This window comes from Chiloscyllium punctatum, chromosome 12 (genome assembly GCF_047496795.1).
Source record: "Chiloscyllium punctatum isolate Juve2018m chromosome 12, sChiPun1.3, whole genome shotgun sequence".
Lineage (NCBI taxonomy): Eukaryota > Metazoa > Chordata > Chondrichthyes > Orectolobiformes > Hemiscylliidae > Chiloscyllium > Chiloscyllium punctatum.
The window spans coordinates 20687776-20709910 of record NC_092750.1 but is presented as its reverse complement, the minus strand read 5'-3'; the positions used below and the strand labels follow the sequence as shown (position 1 = coordinate 20709910).

At 41.7% G+C, this 22135-nt stretch overlaps 1 protein-coding gene across 2 annotated transcripts in view; it reads left to right on the top strand.

Annotated features, from left to right (window-relative positions):
* The window catches only part of LOC140483665 (interleukin-17 receptor C-like), a 70369-nt gene that overhangs the window by 7867 nt on the left and 40367 nt on the right, over positions 1 to 22135 (top strand). For both annotated transcript variants that reach the window (XM_072582022.1, XM_072582023.1), the window contains 2 exons: positions 18595 to 18616; positions 21703 to 21840. In XM_072582022.1, coding sequence (XP_072438123.1) covers positions 18595 to 18616; positions 21703 to 21840 — 160 coding nt within the window. Of the gene's footprint in view, positions 1 to 18594; positions 18617 to 21702; positions 21841 to 22135 lie in introns of those variants that run through there.

Below are 22135 nucleotides of genomic sequence, written 5' to 3'. Positions count from 1 at the left end.
TTTCACAGTGCATTGATGAGGGTAGTAAGAAGTCTGATTCACTGTGTTATTCCTTTACCTTAATAAAACTATTCACTGTTTTAGAGTGTCAATCTCAGTTGAAGAGCACATATTAATTCTACGTTTTGACATTGACATTGGCAGCTTGTGACGTATTCCGGTGACTGTGGCGTGCAGAATCAGAATTCTCTCTTTTGAATCCTGAATTTCATAGTTGTTTACTCCTGCTTGCAAGAGTGACTGGTGAGGCTGAATTCGTGAAAATGCCTCCTGAGAAAACCCAAAGACCTGACACAATGGACAAGCATTTCCTCAGGCTCCCCCTTCCCAGCCCATTGCCCCTTTTCCAGAAGACCAGTGGGAACTATTTATAAAGATAAACAACATTCCTGCTGCACTCCAGCAGCACCAAGGAAATTTCGAGCTCATTTTCCCAAACCTATCAAGATCCTGGGAAAGTCACCAATGGAATGAAGCTTGCCGCACTTGAGTAAGATGTAATGTGATTCCTAATGTTAGATTCCTTGGTTCTTGTTTTCCTGTTGTTTAGACGTGTTACCTCCTTTGGAAGATTGAATAAATGGAATCGAGTGCTGCACTTTGTAGGGTAGGCTAGAAAGAGGAACCCAATGGGATGACTGGCCTTTCTCGTTTCTTATTTTCATTTGCAATATGTTGACTGAGTTATACTGTTGCATCTCAATGTGCATTGAAAACCTCAATGCCAGGCTATGCCCATAGGAAAACCCATGTTAAAAGTGCCAATTCTCTCCTGAGTCAAGAGCAACTGGACACCCTACTCAGAAGGAAAATGGGAATTTATAAAGGAAAAGGTGATTGGAGGAAAAAAATCAGAGATTGATGGACATTCATCCTATCCATGATAGACCTCCTTTAAAGAGTTTCCTGTCTTTCTCTCCCTTTCCTTCTCCCTCCACCTTCCCTCTTTTCCAGTCATACCAAAAAATTTCTTAAGTGCCTACATCATCCCCTTTAACTGACAGAACATGCACAACCACACAAGAAGTTCAACAGTGAATGCACACTTACAGAAATTGCCTTCACATTCAAAAAAGGTGTAGAGGAAACACTTCTGTTCCATCCTCATTCCTCACTCTCCCCCTCCTTCAATTTTGTCCATGTTTTCCTCACTTCATCCATGTTTTTCCCCCTCTCAACCCTTTCTGATTTCTCCATCCACATCTTTCCCATCATCCTGTCCCTTTCCCATTCCTTCCCCTTTTACCTGGATCAAATGATTCTTACTTTCACCTCATACAGCCCCTCCCACTCACTGAGTACTGACTACGAAAGGAAATCAACAAGTTTATACAATAGTATTAAATTTCAGTGAATCAGGCTATTATTATGCAACATATCCAGGAATGTACGTACTTGCGAGTTAATATACTCAGAAATCTTACACAATATATTTTGGAGTAGAATGCATCTGTAATGTCGATATTACTTCTCAGTGGAAAATGTTAAGCTATCTGAAGAATAATTTTGCAATACTTCCTGTTCACATTAAATGAAAAGACAGAGCCTGTTGCATCAAACAAGCATCCTGTTGTTCCATCTAGTTACCAGTTTTAACGCACAGTGATGAGAAAGCAGGAGGAATGGTTTCTCAAGAAAATAAATTCATAAATTAATTACTAGAGACTAGCTCTGTCAATATGCCCACTAAAACCCACTGCAATGGAAGAACAGATCAAAGTATGAATTCACTCGAGGGGTGTTAATTTTAATTGAAATTACCATGTATGAGAGATATTGAAAGATGTGATGCATAGATGAGATCTGAGTGCTTTGATAAGCTATTTCATTCGCTGTTATGGTTCGGGCTAAAACACTGCAGTTTTGTTACACAATCTCAACTGCCTAATATTGTACTGCAATAACAACACCTTTCATTTATATAGCATCTTTAATGCAACAAAATACCTCAAGAGTCTTCACAAGAACATTATAAAATAAGCCACCAAAGGATAGTTTCAGTTGACCAAGTTCCAAGTTGTAGCTTTCAGGAGGTATCTTAAAAAAGAAAAGTGAGGTGGAGGCACAGAGGTTAAGAGCAGGAATTCCAGAGCTTAGGGCCAGACATCTGACAGCAAAGCCAGCAGTGATGAAGCAGTTATGATTGTGCAAGCACAACAGGTCAGATTTAGAACAATGCAGTTACCTTGGAGGGTGTATTAGTTCACAGAATCACAGACTAGTTATGGTTCAGAGGGAGTAATTTGGCGCATTGAGTCTATACTAGAATTCATGCCAGCCATTGCATCGCGCCTCAATACAATGGCTATGAATATGTCAAGCTAAAAAAGCAGTACACGTGAATTTCCTGCATGCCCGCAGTTTTAAAACATGAAGGTTTAGCTGGGAATAAGTCATTTTTCTGATGCTTCTTCATGAATTAAAAAAAAGTGCCATTTTACAGCTCAGCTGAAGAATAGAGAAGTTTTCGCAGTTGAATGTTTTGAAACTTTATGCATTTACAATGGCTCGTTTGCTTATGTTTTAATTTTCCCAAATAAAGAAAATCTCCAAAGTCTAGAAGGAGAAAGGCAACAGTTTCATAGGAACACCACTTATAGGTTCCTCTCCAAGTCACCATTCTTTTGTCACCATAGGCAAAATCCCTTCGCTAACAACACTGTGGAAATGCCTTCAACACACAGGCTGCAGCTAAGAAAGCGCCAACCTCTCGAGGGATTATAAATGCTGATCCAGCTGGAGACACACACATCCCAGGAACAAATAACTAAAAGAAAAATAAATTTGAGTCCCATGTTTTCCTTAGATTCTCAAACCAGACTGTCACTGAGCTTCATGTTCGGTGTATGCTAATGAAATTATCAGTACATTAAAAATTAATTAATATTGACAGTATGTGTAAACAAATACAGAAAGTTTTGGTTTGTGATTTCCCAATTACTTCCTACCACTCACCTGCACTCCTGGATCCCACCCACCACCAAGGGAAATTCCATCCAATGAGGTAATCTTCCAGAAATAACGTATTATCTTGTGATTGAACACAGTCTGCTTTTTCTTTATTTCAAAAATATATTTATTCATAAAAATCTCTTTGTATATATTGACACAAAAGCAGTTCAGTACTGCACAGTTACATTTCAAGCAAACAAATAAGATGTTGAACTTAAATTGTCCCAACAAAACCAAAGACCTCTCTTACACAAAGGTGCTGGGAGGGTCTGGCAATTGAATGGTCCCCCATTTAGAGAAATGCAGTTATCTCAGAGAACAATAGGAGATTATAGAGATAGGAAAGGGAAAAGCCATTGGAGATTTTGATGTTAAAATAGAATTGCTACCTCATAACCAGAAGGCATTGTGAATTAATGAGCTCTGGGGAATATCTGAATGGTAGTTTGAAATGTATCTGACAATTGTAGTCACTGAAGATGATCAAAGGTGTTTCTGTATGCAAGGATTTCAAGAAGAAAAAATAGATAGGGTGGAGCTGTTTGAATTATATTGTAGACAAATTGTTCCTATGACACTGACGTATGTGTACAAACATGAACAATACAGACGTAATTGCTCGGTGGAATTAAGCATTAACTTCACGGATGAGTACCCAGTGGTAGCTAGTTCTCAGACAATTGTTTATGCAAAAGATTTCCATACACACGGCAGGAACATGAAAGCATATGATAATTTGAAGAGATGTAAACTTTTAGTATTGAGTATGATAATATTGAGTACTCAATAATGAATATTGCCTGAAGTCAAAATGACTCCTTTCCTTCTTTTGCTACTGTTAATCATTAGAGAAAGTTTATCAAATGAACATCAAGAATCACCCCTACACTTTAGTTAGTTGTAGGTTAGATTAGTAGTTAGTTGAGTTTTGTTTTTTTTCTCTCGGTTTCTTTTTGTTTGATAAATTTTGGTTATTATTTATTTAAGATTTAATTGTATATCAATGTTTATATTTTCATTTTTTAAATTTGTAAACTTGTAAAAACATGTTAAATTTTCAATAAAAAATCTATTAAAAAAACACCCCCAACAGGGAAGTAGAGAATGCTTGGATAATCAATTTAACTGTTCTACTGCACCATCTTTCAATCAGTTCGAGATAACTACGGACAAATAAGAGAATGGTATGGGCAACCACAAAAGGAGAGAAAAATCCATATTAAAAAGCAAAGGGACTTTGGACTGGCTGGAAGAGAATAAATTCAACTGAGTCAGAGTTGAATATTTCATTGGGTGGCATTAAATAACATGGGTGACTAAGATAGATGTTGTTTGGACTTTGAAACAGCGTTGTTTTTGGCAAAGCTTGTGAAAAACGCTTTATTCATTAACCCTTTCAGTGATGGGAACCTCCATATTTGAGACTGTACCTGAAGCTGAATATAATTCCAACCAGACATTGCTCATAGCTTTAGCCATGTAATCCATGTGACTGCTCCAGAAAAAAAAGTGGAGAAGTGGCATGTCTTCCAGGTACAATTCCCCACAACCTAGAACCTTGAAAGATTGACATGCTGTTTAGTAATAGCCTCGTGGTTTTGACTCTAGACTGTTAATCTAGAAGCTCAGCCATTGTTCTGGGGATTCAGGTTTGAATCCCCACTATGGCAGATTTGGAACTTGAATTTAAAAAAATGGAATTAGGAATATGTTGTTGATTTTCAGAAGAATCCATCTGGTTCACTAATATCTTTTAGGGAAGGAAACTGCCATCCTCATGGGTTTGAGACAAAAAAAACTACAGATGCTGGAATCCAAAGTAGACAGACAGGAGGCTGGAAGAACACAGCAAGCCAGGCAGCATCAGGAGGTGCAGAAGTCAATGTTTCAGGTATAATTCTTCTTCAAGACTGGGGGAGGGTGCGGGGGTAGCTGCAGACAAAGGGGGTGGCGGGGGCACACCCTTTAGTGGCGAAGTGAGGATAGGTGAAGACAGGTAGAGTGTACGACCTGGTTGGTCATCGGGAGGAATGAATCCAGTTGGTGGCAGGGAGCAGTGGAAGGGGATGGGGGTGCTGAGAAGGGAGTTGGGGGTTGGGGAGGGAGGTTATTTGAAATTGAAGAACTCAATGTTGAGTCCTCCAGGCTGTAGGGTGCCCAGGAAGAGGATAAGGTGTTGTTCCTGCAATCGGAGCTGTGGTTTGTTTTGGCAATGGACCTACATGTGACTCTAGACCCCAGCAATGCAGTTGACTCTTAACTGCTCTCTGGGCAATAAGTGCTGGCTTAAGCCAGTGAAGCCCACATCCTGTGAATAAATTTTTAAAAAAACAATGCTGTGAACACTGTTAATGATAATTATATTTCCAGTACTCTCCATATGCAAGGAGATTCATCCAATACTTTGAATGCCAATCAATATTTTAAAACAGAAAAGACTTGAGGTGGTACTTTGAGGCCCTGGACCACCAATGGGACCTCATGAAGTATGCAACTTATCAGAAAATTGCAGAGGTATTACCAACATTTTTCTGTCTATCAATGTCAGTAGGCAAACCATTGCATCATGTGCAACTACATACTACAATCAGCAATTCATAATTTTCAATATATTGTCTTTCTTGGCTTTAAAGCAGATTTTATTTTGAAAAAGATGCTGTCTTCAACATGGCCTTCTTTCCACATCAGTTTGGGCTATGGCTTTTTTTTAACAGTATGAAGCAGTTGAGTCAAAACAAAATGATGCAGTTAATGGCTAACCAATTTATGCTTCTGCGTGAGCAACCTCCAAGCACACCCAAGCACTGGAAACACATAGTGTACATTACTGAGATACTGATTTAGCAATTTGTTGTTGCAGAATAACTCTAGCAAAGATCGGTTGTGTCATCGATACTCACTACCACGCATTTAGATGTGTGTTGAGGTTTCTCGATCACGTGGATAAAGTCTATTTGTTTTGCAGATTGACTTCTTAAAGATGGGTCTGTATTTCAAAAAGTTTGAAACCTATGGGTGAATGATACAGTTACTGTGCAGTCGCAGATTTGATTTAGCTGTTCCTTCGCACAGTGAAGAAAATCAATGTGATTTCCAATTAACCGTCATCTGGCAGAGCATAGCTCCCCTTCTATCATTTGTGAGAGCTACCTCAAACAAAAAGCAATCAAAGGATCTGAACAGATGGATTTGTCTGCTTAGTGCTAATTGTTAACTAGTGTAAAGCTGCACTCTTAATTTGATTGACTTAGCACCAATCACCTTTAGTGAATTGTTTTATTTCAGAGCATCTGTGCAAGAAAGGGCTATGGATGGGACCTTATAGAGGTCTAGGAGATGTGGACTATGGTGGGAGTTGAGGAGAAGTGGATGAGATGTCCTTTTGAGGCATTTCCAAGAATGGTTCTGGGAATGAGAAACTTTAGTTGTGAGGATAGTATGAAGAAGTTGGGACTGTTCTCCCTTGGCAGAAGCAGACTGAGAGAAGATTTGATGGAGGTTTTCAAACTTGTGAGCAGGCTGGAAAAAAGTAAATTAGGAATAGCTGTTCCCACTCATAAAACATCAAGTCGAGAGAGGGAATAGACTTAAAGATGTGCAAATAAAGAAAGGGTGATGTGAGAAAAATCTCTTTCACACAGCGAGTTGTTAGAGTATGGAATGCACTGCCTGGAAGTGTGGTGAAGGTTCAATTCAGGTCTTAATGGGAGCATGGGAGAATTATTTGGATAGCAATAATTTGTAGGAGTATGGAGGAGAAAGCAGAAGATGGGCTCAAGGTAATGATATTTGTTTGAAGAACCAGTGCAGTGTTTCTTTTGATAACGAAAGGGCTGTTGGGGAGGGGGAGGTGTAAAATAGAGGCATTTAGCCAGGTAGAGACACAATGACAGGAGCATCTGCAGGAATATGGGAGGTACACAAAAGAACATTGATGGGCATGGTAGGCTATGGATTGAGGATCAGTGGCAGTGACCACTCCAGTGGTCTCTGCAGTGGGAACACAGATGAACAGGCTAGACATTATTAAGGTGTAATGCCAGGGTTGAAGGGGTCAGGGTGGTGACGTTGAATAAGTTGTGTCTCCACATTGCAGGATGGGTATAAATGGGCTGTCAGCTGGTGCGAGGTACAATGGGGGCATTGGAAAAGGCAAATGGAGATCAGCTGGTGTCTCGTGTTGACACTGTTCACAGCAAGCTGCAATCCTTGTCATTACTTTTCATTTTATAGATGCTAACAGCAACTGGGAATGCTGTAGCAACATCTGGATGGGTGATGTCAGTATCAGTTTGAAGAGCGAAAGCATGAAAATATATGCTACCACTGACTGTTCAGAGGTCCAAGAACCTCTCTCACCCCTTCTGTTCCCACTGACAGTCTTGGTGCCCTGCTGCATGTGGCATATCTGTCATGGTGGTTGCCTTCCCAAGAAGGCCTAGGCTGATGCAGGAGGACCAGAGCTGACGGTAAGCTCAGGAGCAGCAGCAGGCTACTGCCGAGGATGAGGAGCACCCAACCCAGACAGAGGATAGCCACAGAATCTGTGTGCATGGTGTAGAGTCCACAGGAGGTCCAGAGTTTTATGACCTTATGAGTAAGGTGAACTGCCAACACAGGCTCCCTCAGTCCCAGGACACTGTGACAGGATTATACTGGAGCAGGGCCCGAGGAAAGGGAGGCCAGTGTAGTCCAGACAGAGGCTGCCTCATCATCCCAATGTACTATAGTCTCAACAATTGGAGCAGGCAACGTGCTGGACCCTGACAAACTGTGGGATAGGGAGATGTTCCATGGAGGAAGATGAGGACACTGGGGAGGAAGAAGCTCTCCTTGTGCCTGACAGAATTTAGCTGAGTCAGGCAGTACAAGCCAGGCAGATGCTTCCAGCAGATGAGAGCAAGGTGCAGCAGACAATTGGGCAGGCACACATCAGCCTCCATTTGTTTTCTTTATGTTCCCTTTTGATGGTTATAAAGAGAAAACTCATGTTTGGAATTTTCCACTTACTTGCCTGTATGTGATGTGCTTCTACTGGACTATGATAAGATCCCAGTCTACAGTGGGTATTGGGACAGAGCAGCAGTGACTTGGAGAGGGTGATTTAGATGGAATCTAATGACTTGTACAGTGTGTGGCCTGGTGATTAAACAGAGACCAGGGCGAGAGAATGGCAGCCGTGAGGTACAATACTGGATTATCAACATTTGTCTGGGTACACAGCAACTTCTTAAAGATGGTGTGAGTGGTAGAGACACTGGTCTTTTGGCAGATATTCACTGAGTGGTGCTTGCTTCAGGAACAGCATGAGGTAAGGGGTCAAGAATTGGGGGTGGGATAGGTAATTATTGCGGTGAGTTTGGTAAGATACTTGTTCGGCGTTATGTGAAAAACCTTATTAGAAAATGTGACACAACTCTCACAGCTAAGCTTTTCAAAAAACTAAGATTCAGCCGTATTTGTTATTAAATTCCTGGTGATTTTCCAGCATGATTTAGTGTAGGTTTTAGAATGTTGCCATGTGTCCTAGGAACAGTAACAATGTCACACAAGCCAATAATAATTGACAAGGTCATGCAATTGTTCATGTGAGGCATGAATGAACACATAGCTCTGTGCTTTAGTCAAATAATCTGGAAAGGCTTGTATTATAGCATTTAGGAAGCTGGTTTTTTGTTTCTTCAATGTACTGTATTGTCATATTAAATTTCACTTGTCACTGACCTGCCCATTTTCTGCAAAAATGATTTTGTAGCTTCTGTGCAAATTCCCAAAATTCATTGCGTTTTCCTAATCAACCTGTTCAGAGATAATGCACGTCTAGAGTAGGTGGTACTATGAACCTAAATCTTCTAGCTTAGAGGTAGGGACACTACCACTGTACTACAAGAGCCCTAGCTCCACAGCTTCACCTGCCTTTCCTAGATTGTTCACATTAGCATGTTTGGCCACTTTGTACTTATAAGTCCAACTGGCTGATGTAAATTAGAAACAACAAAAGAGGTATCTCCAAGTACTTTGTATTCCCCTGGCATAATTTAGGGCCAAAAACCCATACTTTCCTACTCTCACCACTCTTTCCTACACTATTGGAGGTAACTGTATCCATGGTTAATCCCTTTGAATACCAACATAAACACATCCCTTTAAGCATATAATGTGAGGTTATGATAGTCAAGGATTACGTATTCCACTGTGTTATGGTTTGTACAGCTTTTAAAATGAGGCTGAAAAGCTGGTCACAGCTCAACCACTGAACAATGCAGAGATGGTAATATTATATCAAAGGTATTTAGATTCAGAACAGTAATCTTCACCTAAGAATTCTTAATCCATTGTTACTGCATTCCTCTGTTTATTATTTTAGGCATGTGCTCATTTAAAATAAACAAATATGTACCTACCTAAGAACATCGCACTGATGAGTAAGCACTTGTGTATAAACTTTGCCAGGTGGAAATACTGTATCTCTCTCTAAAAGTGGAATTAAATCCCACACTGAATACTAAACATTGAATTCCGCCACATCAGAAAGTCCCTGCTATTTTCAAGCATCTTTTTCATTTTTACTGTTAGATAAGAATATTTCTCCATTTCCTGCCCAGCCTGAAAAACAGGCTTCTCGGCTGTTTCACGATCATCATTCAGTGTCAACTTCCTCCATCTGAGCTTGTTCTCAATTTCCAGCTCAGACAGGCAAAGGGAGTGGGCAAACAGCAGGGGCTTAGCAAATTCCAAGGCTCTGGAGCGTCAGTATCAAAGGAGCACTTGGCAGAAGATTTTATGTCTCCTAGGTCTGTAGGCCGGACATCCTGTAAAATACCTGATGGCCTTCCTGCCATCACTCTTTCTCTCCCCTAATTGCGGATGTTTTTGAAATGTTACTGGGACGGGCAAGACCTAGGGCAGCCCAGCCATTCTCATCCCAGTTGAGGTCCTCAATTGCATGGCTAATTATTAGCCACAATGTCCAGTCCTTAGCCAACCTCAGTTTTGAAGCTTATGGGAAGAATTGAGGGGTGAGGAGCGTTCTATCACTTCAACCTGCTCAAACCTCACACGAAGTTGGGGGAGAGTGCCTCCCTCAAAGGTCTACCTACTCTCATATTCCTGATGAACAGCTTATGCTCGAAACATTAACTCTCCTGCTCCTTGGATGCTGCCTGACCGGCTGTGCTTTTCGGACACCACATTTTTTGACTCTGATCCCCAGCAGTCCTCATTTTATCCTACCACCTTCAAAGGTCTATCCCCAGGTGATCATTCTCCCCATGGCTTCTCTATCAAGATTCTCACATCTCTTGCTATGTTCTGCTCCCCGCCCCCCCATTGGCCACAGTCCCTCCTACTGCTGTCAATCACTCAGCCCTGAATACTGGCACTTGCAAAGGAATAACTGCTCACTGATCCTCAGTTTGGGTTCCTCCATGTCCACTCAGCTCCTGACCTAATTACAGCCATGTTCCAAACATGGGCAAAGGAGTTTAACTCCAGAGCTGAGGAGAGAGTGATTGTCCTTAACATCATCTGGGTATGACATCAAAGAGCTCTCGCAAAACAGAGATTATTGGAAGTCAAGAGGAAATCTCTCCACTGGTTGGACTCATACTGAGTACAGAGGAAGATAGCTGTGGTTGTTGAAGATCAAACATCTCAGGATACCACAGCAGTAGTTCCTCAGGGTAGTGTTCCAGGCTCAACGTCAATGACCTTCTCTCCATGCTAAGGTCAGAATAGGGATGTACACCAATGATTGCACAATGTTTAGCACAATTTGCAACTCTTCAGATACCGAAGCAATATGCAGCAAGCCCTGGGCAATATCCAGGGTTAATAACTAACAAGTAGCAGTCACGCCACACAAATGACTGTCTCCAATAAGAGAGAATCTGACCCTTACATCATCATTGCTAAAAGCCCACTAACAATATCTTTGGGGTTACCATTGACCAGTAACTAAACTAGACTAACCATATAAATACTGTGGCTGAAAGAGCAGATTAGAGGCTATGAATAGTACCACAACTCCCCAAAGCCTGTCCATCATCTATAAGGCCCAAGTCAGGAGTTTGGTGGAATGTTTCACATTCCTTCAACCACAATGCAGGGTGACAGTAGTGTGTACCATCTAAAAGATACACTGGAGTAACAAGGAGTCCTTTACTGCCCTTGTCCTTCTAGATGGCAGCTTCCAAATCTGCAACTGCTGCCATCTAGAAGGACAAGGGCAGTAAATTCATGGAAACACCAATCCCCCCACCTAAAGTCACATGCCATTCTAATTTGGAACTCTGTCGTTGTTCTTTCACTGTCACTGGGTTAATTTCCTTGAATTCCCTCCTTAACAACACTGTGGGTGTCTCTACACCTCAAGGAAGGAAATTGTTTAAGAAGACAGCTCACCACCACCTATCCAATGGTGCCTCCATCCTACGAATGAATATGTGAAATTGTGACTATTGTGGGAAATGTGTGACTATTGCAATGGTCTGTGTTGTGCTTTTCTAGCTGTTAACATTTTGGATGTTGGGCAGTGGTGAGGAGAAAATACCACCCTTCCTCTTGTTGAGATCATTTGAGCAGGTAAAAGAAGCTTCTCCCTTAACAAGGATTAAACTTGTGTGCTTAGTGCACACTGTCCGTGCATAATGACAGACAACTGCCATTTGTGCAGTGACTGCAGAATGGCATTGATAGACTGATTTCACACGGGTGGTTGTGCACTGAGTGCAGTCTTCGACATGAAACTGTCAGATAGAAGTATGGAGGATTTTGGTGAGCGTGGTGCCTGAAGATTGAAACCTGGTGACTACAAAATACAGGATATTAGAATGAGGTAACTGCAGAATTGAGATTGAAGAGTGCGTACCTGACAACTTAGGGACTGTACATTGTTTGTAATGACTATTGCAAATGACTGGCTGCAGATTGGGAAGGCTGATTACAAAATATTGATTAGAAGTTGGGAGATTGAAGTTTAGTGACTAAAGTAGATGTAATAAATTTGGATTTCCATAAAAGAGATTCAATAAGCTACCACACATACGGCTACTGAATGCAATAAGAGCATGTGATGTTGTGGGTACTACATAAGTATGGATAGATGATTGGTTAACTATTAGAAAACAGAGTTGGAGTAAAGGGGCCTTTTCAGGATGGCAACATGCAACTAGTGGAGGTACATAAGGATCCTTGCTTGGGTCCGCAGTTATTTTAAAATATATATTCACAACTCAATGAGCGAAGTGAACTTACTATCTCCGGGTTTGCAGATGATACAAAACCAGGTGGAAATGTAAATAATGAGGATGAGAAGAACAGACTGCTGAGGGAATATATCTAGGTTATGTGAATGGCAAAAACTTGGCAGATGGAATATAATGTGAGAAAATGTGAAGTGATGCACTTTTGCAGGAACAATAGAAGGGCTGAATATTAGTTAAATGGTGAAAGACTGCAGAAAGGTGCAGCACAGGAATATTTTAGGGTCCTCATGTGTGAATCACAAAAATCCATCAGCCAAGTTCAGGAAGTAATATTGAAGACAAATTGAATTTAAGTTTCAAAGGGGATGGAGCATGAAATTAAGGAGATCTTTCAAAAACTGTACAAGGAACTAGTCAGACCACAGCTGGAATACTGTGAACAATTTTGGTAAGATATCATGAACAGTAAGGAAAGATTTTCGAAGAATGAGAGGAGAGCTTATCGAAAATATAATATTCTTTGGGGTTTGAGAAATTGTTTGCCATTGTGAGTAAGTCTAGGACCAGACGGCCAAATCTCAGAATAAGGGGTCACTCACTAAAGACCAATGAGGAGGAGGATTTCTTTTCTTGGAAGGTAGCCAATCTGTGAAATTTTTCACTGCAAAAGTTTATAGTGCGAGCAGCAGTGGAGGTAGGATGAACTCGGAAGACTGCAGATAAAGTAAGGCAGTTTTTATTAAAATTACTTACCGGTAGCGGGCAGCGGTAGGGGCAGGAGCAGTGAGTATAAATACTCACCCTTCGACGCCAATGGCCATGTTAAGTGCGAGCAGCAGCGGAGAAGGAGCGGGAGCAGCGGAGGAAGTGATGAGGACCGGAGGGGCAGCCGGGAAGGAAAGCAGTGTCCATATATATATATCAGCAAGGTGGCTAAACCCGAGACTCGACTACTGCAGTGTCTCCCACCTGCCCTCCTCCTCTAACCTAGTTAATAAGTAGGAAGAGCGGGAGCGACGACCAGGGGACTGCTGGTAGTATATCTGGGCAGTGGCTGAACCCAAGACACTACACGTGTTGTGTCTCCCACCCACCCCCTCCTCTCACCAAATATAGGACTCTGGTTTGTTAAGGTAAGGATTTTCTATTTCTTTATCGGTGATTGGTTAAAAATTTACTTTTTATGGTTTATCTATTAATTGGTTTTTAGAAAAAGACTTTAGCAGAGAGGTATCAGAAAGTATTTTAACTCAAACTTATAAAGTAATAAAGTAATTAACTAAGCAGAGATGGCTGGGCAGGTGATGTGCTGTAGCTGTATGATGTGGGAGCTGGCTGATCCCATTGTGAATGGCAGTGACCACATCTGCAGCAAGTGTTGGTTGCTGGAAGAACTCCAGCTCAGAGTTGATGATCTGGAATCGGAGCTTCAAACACTGCGACACATCCGGAAGGGAGAGAGTTACCTGGACGCTTTGTTTCAGGAGGCAGTCACACCTGGGAAATTAAGTAATTCACATTCAGTTAGTGATCAGGGACATCAGAGTGTGACTGTAAGTGAGGCAGGCAGGGGGAACTTGAGTTCAGGAGTGCAGGAGCCTCAGCCCTTAACCTTGTCCAACAGGTATGAGATTCTTGCTCCCTATACGGATGAGGAAAAGGGCTCTGGACAGGATGAACCAGCTGACCACGGCACCATGGTGCAGAAGGCCATTCAAGAGGGGGGAGCAAAAAGACAAGTAGTTGCTATAGGGGATTCTATAATTAGGGGGACAGATAGTATCCTATGCAAGCCGGATCGGGAGTCTCGCATGGTGTGTTGCCTGCCCGATGGGACATCTCTGACCGGCTTGAAAGGATATTGGAGCGGGAGGGGGAGGATCCAGTTGTTGTGGTCTACGTTGGGACTAACAACATAGGCAAAGCTAGGGTGGAGGACCTGTTTGGGGATTATCAAGCACTAGGAAGGAAATTGAAGTACAGGTCCTCAAAGGTCATAATCTCCGGATTACTGCCCGAGCCATGTGCCAGTTGGCATAGAGGTAAGAAAATTAGGGAAGTAAACACGCGGCTTAGGGATTGGTATGGGAAAGAGGGATTCCATTTCATGGGGCATTGGCATTATTTTTGGAACCGGGGGGATCTGTACCATTGGGACGGTATCCACCTGAACCAATCTGGTACCAAGATTCTAGCGAAGAGGATAAATAGGGTGGTCAGTAGGACTTTAAACTTCTGAGTTGGGGGCAAGGGAAAGTGAAAGCGACAGGGAGTATGGAGTTAAATGGAAAGATAAGCAGGAGGATAGCATGTATGCAGGTGGATTTAACCTTGAGGCAGACTAGGAATGCAACAAAATGAAGGATAACTTAGGACATCTTATGCCTTCCAATATCTCTAATGATAAGAATGTTAGCATAAAGGCACTTTACCTGAATGCTCGTAGCATTCGTAACAAAGTAGATGATCTAACGGCACAGATCATCGTGAATGATTATGATGTGGTAGACATCACAGAGACATGGTTGCAGGGGGTTCAGGACTGGCAATTAAACATCCAAGGATTTACAACTTATCGAAAAGAAAGGGAGGTGGGCAGAGGGGGTGGGGTGGCCTTGTTAGTTAAGAACATAATTAAATCTATGACACTGAATGACATAGGGTCGGATGTTGTGGAGTCTGTGTGGGTGGAATTGAGAAACCACAAAGGCAAAAAAGCCATAATGGGAGTTATTTACAGACCTCAGGACCAGAGGCGCAACATGTACCGGGAAATAAAAAAGGCATGTCAGAAAGGCAAGGTCATGGTGATCATGGGGGACTTCAATATGCAGGTGGACGGGATAAATAATGTTGCCAGTGGATCCAGAGAAAGAAAATTCTTGGAATGCTTACAGGATGGCTTTTAAGAACAGCTTGTCATGGAGCCTGCAAGAGAGCAGGCTGTTTTGGACCTAGTGCTATGTAATGAACCAGACTTTATAAAAGTTGTTGGTAAAATTCTAGAATCCATCGTTAAGGATGAGGTTTCTAAGTTCTTGGAAGAGCAGGGTCGGATTAGAACACATCAACATGGATTTAGTAAGGGGAGGTTGTGCCTGACAAACCTGTTAGAATTCTTTGAAGAGGTGACAAGTAGGTTGGACCAGGGAAATCCAGTGCTGAGCAAGGTGAGGGCCCATGGTGTTCAAGGTGAGCTACTGGCATGGATTGAGGATTGGCTGTCTGACAGAAGACAGAGAGTTGGGATAAGAGGTTCTTTTTCGGGATGGCAGCCAGTGACAAGTGGTTCCACAGGGTTCAGTGTTGGGGCCGCAGCTGTTCATGTTATATATTAATGATCTGGATGAAGGGACTGGGGCATTCTAGCGAAGTTTGCCGATGATACGAAGTTAGGTGGACAGGCAGGTAGTACTGAGGAAGTGGGGAGGCTGCAGAAGGATCTAGACAGTTTGGGAGAGTGGTCCAGGAAATGGCTGATGTGCGGCACGGTGGCACAGTGGTTAGCACTGCTGCCTCACAGCGCCAGAGACCCGGGTTCAATTCCCGCCTCAGGCAACTGACTGTGTGGAGTTTGCACGCTCTCCCCGTGTCTGCGTGGGTTTCCTCCCACAGTCACAAAGATGTGCAGGTCAGGTGGATTGGCCATGCTAAATTAGCCGTAGTGTTAGATAAGGGGTAGATGTAGGGGTATGGGTGGGTTGCGCTTCGGCGGGGCGGTGTGGACTTGTTGGGCCGAAGGGCCTGTTTCCACACTGTAAGTAATCTAATCTAATCTAATTCAATGTGAGCAAATGCGAGGTCTTGCACTTTGGAAAAAAGAATACAAGCATGGACTACTTTCTAAATGGTGAGAAAATTCATAAAGCCAAAGTACAAAGGGATCTGGGAGTGCTAGTCAAGCATTCTCTAAAGGTAAACATGCAGGTTGAATCCGTGATTAAGAAAGCGAATGCAATGTTGTCATTTATCTCAAGAGGGTTGGAATATAAAAGCACCGTTGTGCTACTGAGACTTTAGAAAGCTCTGGTTAGGCCCCATTTGGAGTACTGTGTCCAGTTTTGGGCCCCACACCTCAGGAGGGACATACTGGCACTGGAGCGTGTCCAGCGGAGATTCACACAGATGATCCCTGGAATAGTAGGTCTAACATATGAGGAATGGCTGAGGAGCCTGGGATTGTATTCATTGGAGTTTAGAAGTTTAAGGGGAGATCTAATAGAAACTTACAAGATAATACATGGCTTGGAAAGGGTGGACACTAAGAAATTGTTTCCGTTAGGCGAGGAGACTAGGACCCGTGGGTACAGCCTTAGAATTAGAGGGGGTAAATTCAGAACAGAAATGCCGAGACATTTCTTCAGCCAGAGAGTGGTGGGGCTGTGGAATTCATTGCCGCAGAGTGCAGTGGAGGCTGGGACGCTAAATGTCTTCAAGGCAGAGATTGATAAATTCTTGATCTCACAAGGAATTAAGGGCTACGGGGAGAATGCGGGTAAGTGGAGTTGAAATACCCATCAGCCATGATTAAATGGTGGAGTGGACTCGATAGGCCGAATGGCCTTACTTCTACTCCTAGGTCTTATGGTCTTATAGTGCCGAGACCTCAAATATGTTCAAGACTGAGATAGACAGATTTTTGATAAGTATGGGAATCGAGGGATATCATAGAATCCCTACAGCGTGGAAACAGGCCATTTGGCCCAACAAGTCCACACCAATCCTCCAAAGAGAACCCTACTCAGATCCATTCCCCTACCCTGTTACTTTACATTTCCCCTGACAAATGCACCTAACCTACACACCCCTGAACATTATGGGAAATCTAACATGGCCAACTCACCTAACCTGCACATATTCAGACTGTGTGAGGAAACTGAAGCACCCAGAGGAAACCCATGCAGACAAAGAGAGAATGTGCAAACTCCATACAGACAGTCGCCCAAGGGTGGAATCAAACCCAGGTCCCTGACGCTGTGAGACAGCAGTACTAACCACTGAACCATGGAAAGTTGAGTTGTTGAAAGTTATCAAATCTACCATGGTCTTATTAGCAAGTTTTGAGAAGGTTTGATATCAACAAACACATTGACTTGGATCCCATTTCCCACCCTCTGAGAAAAAAGAACAGGAAATGACATCACCACAGGAAATGACGCCATCAGTCCAAAGAAACTTAAACACATAAATAGAAAGCATGTCACTAATACCAGTGCTTCACCAGAGGCCCACTGATGATGTCACCTAATATGTGACAAAACGTCTGAAAATGAACCTTCCAGCTCAGCGAGCAAACATGATGTCATTAAATGGTGGATCAGACTCATTGGGTCTGAATGGTCTATATCTGCTGCTGAGTCTTACAGTCTTAAACTGGGCCTGTGAGCTATACCTAGTGCGACTGAAATGAAAGTTAGTAAAAGGGGGAAGTAACTGAGGACAGTAAGAGGCCATTGCTGATACAGAAATATTAATGGCTTCAATCCAACAAAACAGATGGAGAGCGAACATACAGCAGGTTTGGAGAAAGGACCTGAGTGACTCGACAGATTCTCACTGCAGGAATGGGAGGTGCCTAGACTGCTCGGAATGTAAAGAATGGCATCTAGCTCAACCAGAATGTGTCTGATAATCCCCTGCTCTACAAGTCTTCCTGCATGACTAGAAATCTAGTCATGAACCAATCATCATGCAATGGTTGCTGTAATGTTTTGACTGACCCTGGATCCTTTTTGTATTTCCAATCAATCTCATCAGTTTGCAGTTGCTTTTAAGACCATTGGTATTCAGTACGTGATGAACTAAAGCCCTGACTGTGTTTTAATTAGTAGGTTAAAAAACCCATTGTACTATAATCGCAAAAAAATGGCAGAGAAGTTATTCCCAGTGGGCTGGTCAATATTTATCCCTCAAACAACATCTCAAAAGTAGGTCATTATTGCATCTTGGTTTATGGGAGCTTGCTGAGTGTGAATGAGCTGCTGCTCATTCACACTCAGGACACTACAAAAATACATCCTTGTCTGTAAAGTACTTTGAGACATCCTGGGTGTTAAAAGAAGCTATATAAAAGCAACTTCTTTTCTTTTTTATGACCCTGTTTTCATTCTCTCTCAAACTGAGAATTTATCCTCAAGATGGTTGCTTGGACACGTGGCCACATTTCAGGCACTACTGTAGGTGCAAGTTATTAGCTGTTGTATACTGTCACTGTTGGAAAGGAGTAATTTTCAAACTTTGCACTTCATTTTATCACCAATTGCATCAGGAAAAGTGCAAACCATGTCCTGACATTTCTGATACTTCTCATTAAATGGTGGAGCAGCTACCCTTTACTCTTTATTGGCAAATCTCTCAACTAACTGGGAAGATAGAATTAACCAGTGATTTTAATAATTTTCAATTTTGACATTTTTTTTCTCTCATTTCTTTGCAGGTCTTTTCATGTGAAGCCAAGTGTAAGTATAATTATAAGTTTGTTGGCATCAAATGCCAATTGTTTAGCTGTAAATTGCATCTTGTCTTTTTACGTTACACTTGATTAATAATCAGCAAAAGCCCCACTCTTCCAACAATTGCAACAATGAGATCTGCCCACGTCATAGACTTTCCCATGCTGGTAGGTCAAAGGGAAATTCATGTTGAATTTAACAATGTCAATCTCCTGTTAATTCACATAATCAACTGAGGTGATGATGCACATTGTACACACTTAGAGTAAATACTGGACAGAAGACTTCAGATGTCACATTTTATAATATTAGCAATCATGGCTATCTAATTCATGGTATTCCATAGCAACTAATGTCTTCTAGTATAAACTAAGAGCAGAAATTGCTGCAGAAGCTCAGTAGATTTGACAACATCTATGGCAAGAGGAACAGAGTTTAACATTTCGTGTCCGGTATGACTCTTCCTCATAGTTCAAACTTTGGGAATGGTGATGTATATGCTGCTGACAGAGGGAGAATGAAGGGAATAGATTGTGAGAATGCCCAGAGAAAAAGGCAAAAGTGGTGCTAGTAGTGGTAAAGGAGGAATAAAGATGTGAAATGGGGTCAATGATGGGATGAAAAGGAAAAAAATAGTCAACAAGACACAAAAAAGACATGGCTGGGAGAGTAGTGGGGGATTGTAAGAAAAGTGCATGACAGATCATGCTGTGAAATTGCGAATTTAATGTCGAGTACTAGAGGCTGTAAATTGCCTGAGCATTAAAAAAAAGTTATTCCTCCAGCTTGCATTGAACTTTATTTCTACAAGAGGTAGTAGTAGGTGCAGGTACAGTTACAACATTTAAAAGACATTTGGACAGGTACATGAATAGGAAAGTTTTAAGGGATATGGGCCAAATGTAGGCAAGTCGGACTAGTTTAGTTTGGGGAACTTCTGTATGACTCTATAACTGTCTATACATTTCCTTCTTGGTCTCTCTCTTGCTCTGTTACCCTCTGTTTTACCAATCACTACCAGATTTCTAGTTTCTTTCCCCTAAGTGCAAGCTCAAGGAATTGTAGTTCTCTTTTTGTGACTAATGATCCCAATGGTGGAAATTCCCTGCACCCTGAGAGCTGTTGGGCAATCAGAAACCAGTAGCTGTCCATTCTCCACAGTGTTAGTGGGATCATTTGGCAGCTGTAGACAGTGCAACCAAGGAGAGACTTGGGATCACTGAGGAACCCCGATAGTGGGGAAGTGAGAGAGGTGGGAATGGATAGGGGTACCCGTGCAGTGACTGCCCTTGGTGATTGAATATCATTAACTACCCCCTTGAGGGCCTCAATTGATGGCAAAGCAGAGACCCACCTGGCACCCACACAGTCTGATTAATTGCCACTTCTGCCTCCAAACTCATCCTGGGGAAGTGCACAAAATTCCACCCACCTCTGTGTTGCCTTTCTATTTACCTTCCATTGTCTTAGATTCTAATGCACCATACAATAATATTGAGCAGATACAGACATGTTTAGCTACATATAAAACACCAGGATATAGTCCAACAGGTTTATTTGGAATCACTAGCTTTCAAGGCACTGCCCCTTCATCAGGTAGTTGTGGAACAGGACTATAAGACACAGAAGTTATAGCAAAAGGGTTACAGTGTGGTGGAGCTGTAATGGCATTTTAAACAAAACGAGATTTAATCTTTCATCTTTTAGAATGGAATATGCTAGTTTCGGTTCTTAAATGTGTAAATCCCAGAACTCCTTTTAAGTCACATTCTCAAGATCGCTTCAGCATTTCTAACAATATGTGCCATCTTAGCTCAGACAATGCATTAAAGGTGTGAAGTTTCCCAATGTGTCCCAATGTTGAGTCAGACTGGTTCTATTTCTAAAGTGGGACTTATAGAATCTTACATGGATTGATGCAGTTTTTGAGCAAAACAAAATGTAATTCTGCAAATACAAATTGACCCCATAAACTTATATGACTCAACATTGGGGCACAGACAGACTTTAACTTCACAGCTTTAATGCATTGTCTGAGCTGAGATGGCACCTATTGTTAGAAGTGCTGAAGCTATCTTGAGAATGATTTGGAGATGCCAGTGTTGGACTGGGGTGTACAAAGTTACAAATCACACAACACCAGGTTATAGTCCAACAGGTTTAATTGGAAGCACTGCTCCTTCATCAGGTGGTTGACAACTTTACCTTGAGAATGTAACTTAAAAGGAGTTCTGCAATTTACATATTAAAGAACTGAAACTAGCATATCCCATTCTAAACAATGAAAGTCTTAATCTAAATTTGTTTAATATATCATTACAGTTCCATGATAGTGTGACCCTTTTGCTATAAATTCTGTGTCTTATAGTCCTGTTCCATAACCACCTGATGAAGAGGCAGTGCCTTGAAACCTAGTGCTTCCAAATAAACCTGTTCAACTGTAACCTGGTGTTGTGTGATTTGTAACTTTGTCCACCCCAGTCCAATACCAGCACCTCCAAATCATATATCCAAAACAAAATTAAGTTTCTCAGCTTGACTAGTTATCCTAAGTGTAAAATAAGTTTGAAAGCTCAGCACAACCCAGATGGTGGCATCATATTTTCAGCAGTTCTTCAGCTAGCATTAAAAAATTTCAGACTATCAATCTACCCTAAGATGATGAGATACTGTGGAATACATCACTCCCTGTGAGGGTGACAGAGGTGGAAGCCCTCCTACCATTTAAGAAGTATTTAGATGTGCACTTGTGATGCCAAGGTATACAAGGCTATGAGCTAAAGTGCTGGACAATGAGATTAAAAGAGTTAGGTGTTTATTTTTGACTGGCACAGATTTGATGGGCCAAAGGGCCTTTTAGTGTGTTGAGACCACTCTGACTCTACACCTTTGGATTCATTGTGATTTCAAAGTTCATACTGAGGATTATGGGGCAATTATGCTATCATTCCCACTGTTGCAAAATTTAATGTTTGAGATTTAATGTTAACACCTGATCTGTGTTGGCAGTTATTTTGTCTTTGCCCAGTGACCCTTGTACTTTCTGACTTTATGTGCAATGTAACTTGCTGTTTCATAACTCTTTTTGACAGACTGTGGCTGTGAAGAAATTAATGAAGCTATGCCTGTGAACAGACTCCTCCTAAATAACTTAACAACCTCCACTATACTGTACTGCAAAGAGAAATGTAGCCCATGTATACATGTCCAGTTGACTGTGTCACTGGCAGGTAAGGCTGAAGAATATTAATAATCTCAAACTGTTCAAAAATTCAGAAAATTCAAGGTTATGGTTAATGTCTGGGAAATTGCTACATTTGAGCAATTATTGACTGACATTGAAAGTCTAAGGAAGTACTTTTAGTAGATACATTATGTTTACATTTCAATCCCTTTTTTCTTTATCAGATTAATAAATACAGTTTGATTAGACTAGGTATTGATTGTACACAAATATTTATTGTACTCTATCGGGAAGGGCCAGTTGGTTAAAAGTTTATTTTTCTCATGTGCAATAAAAAGTCT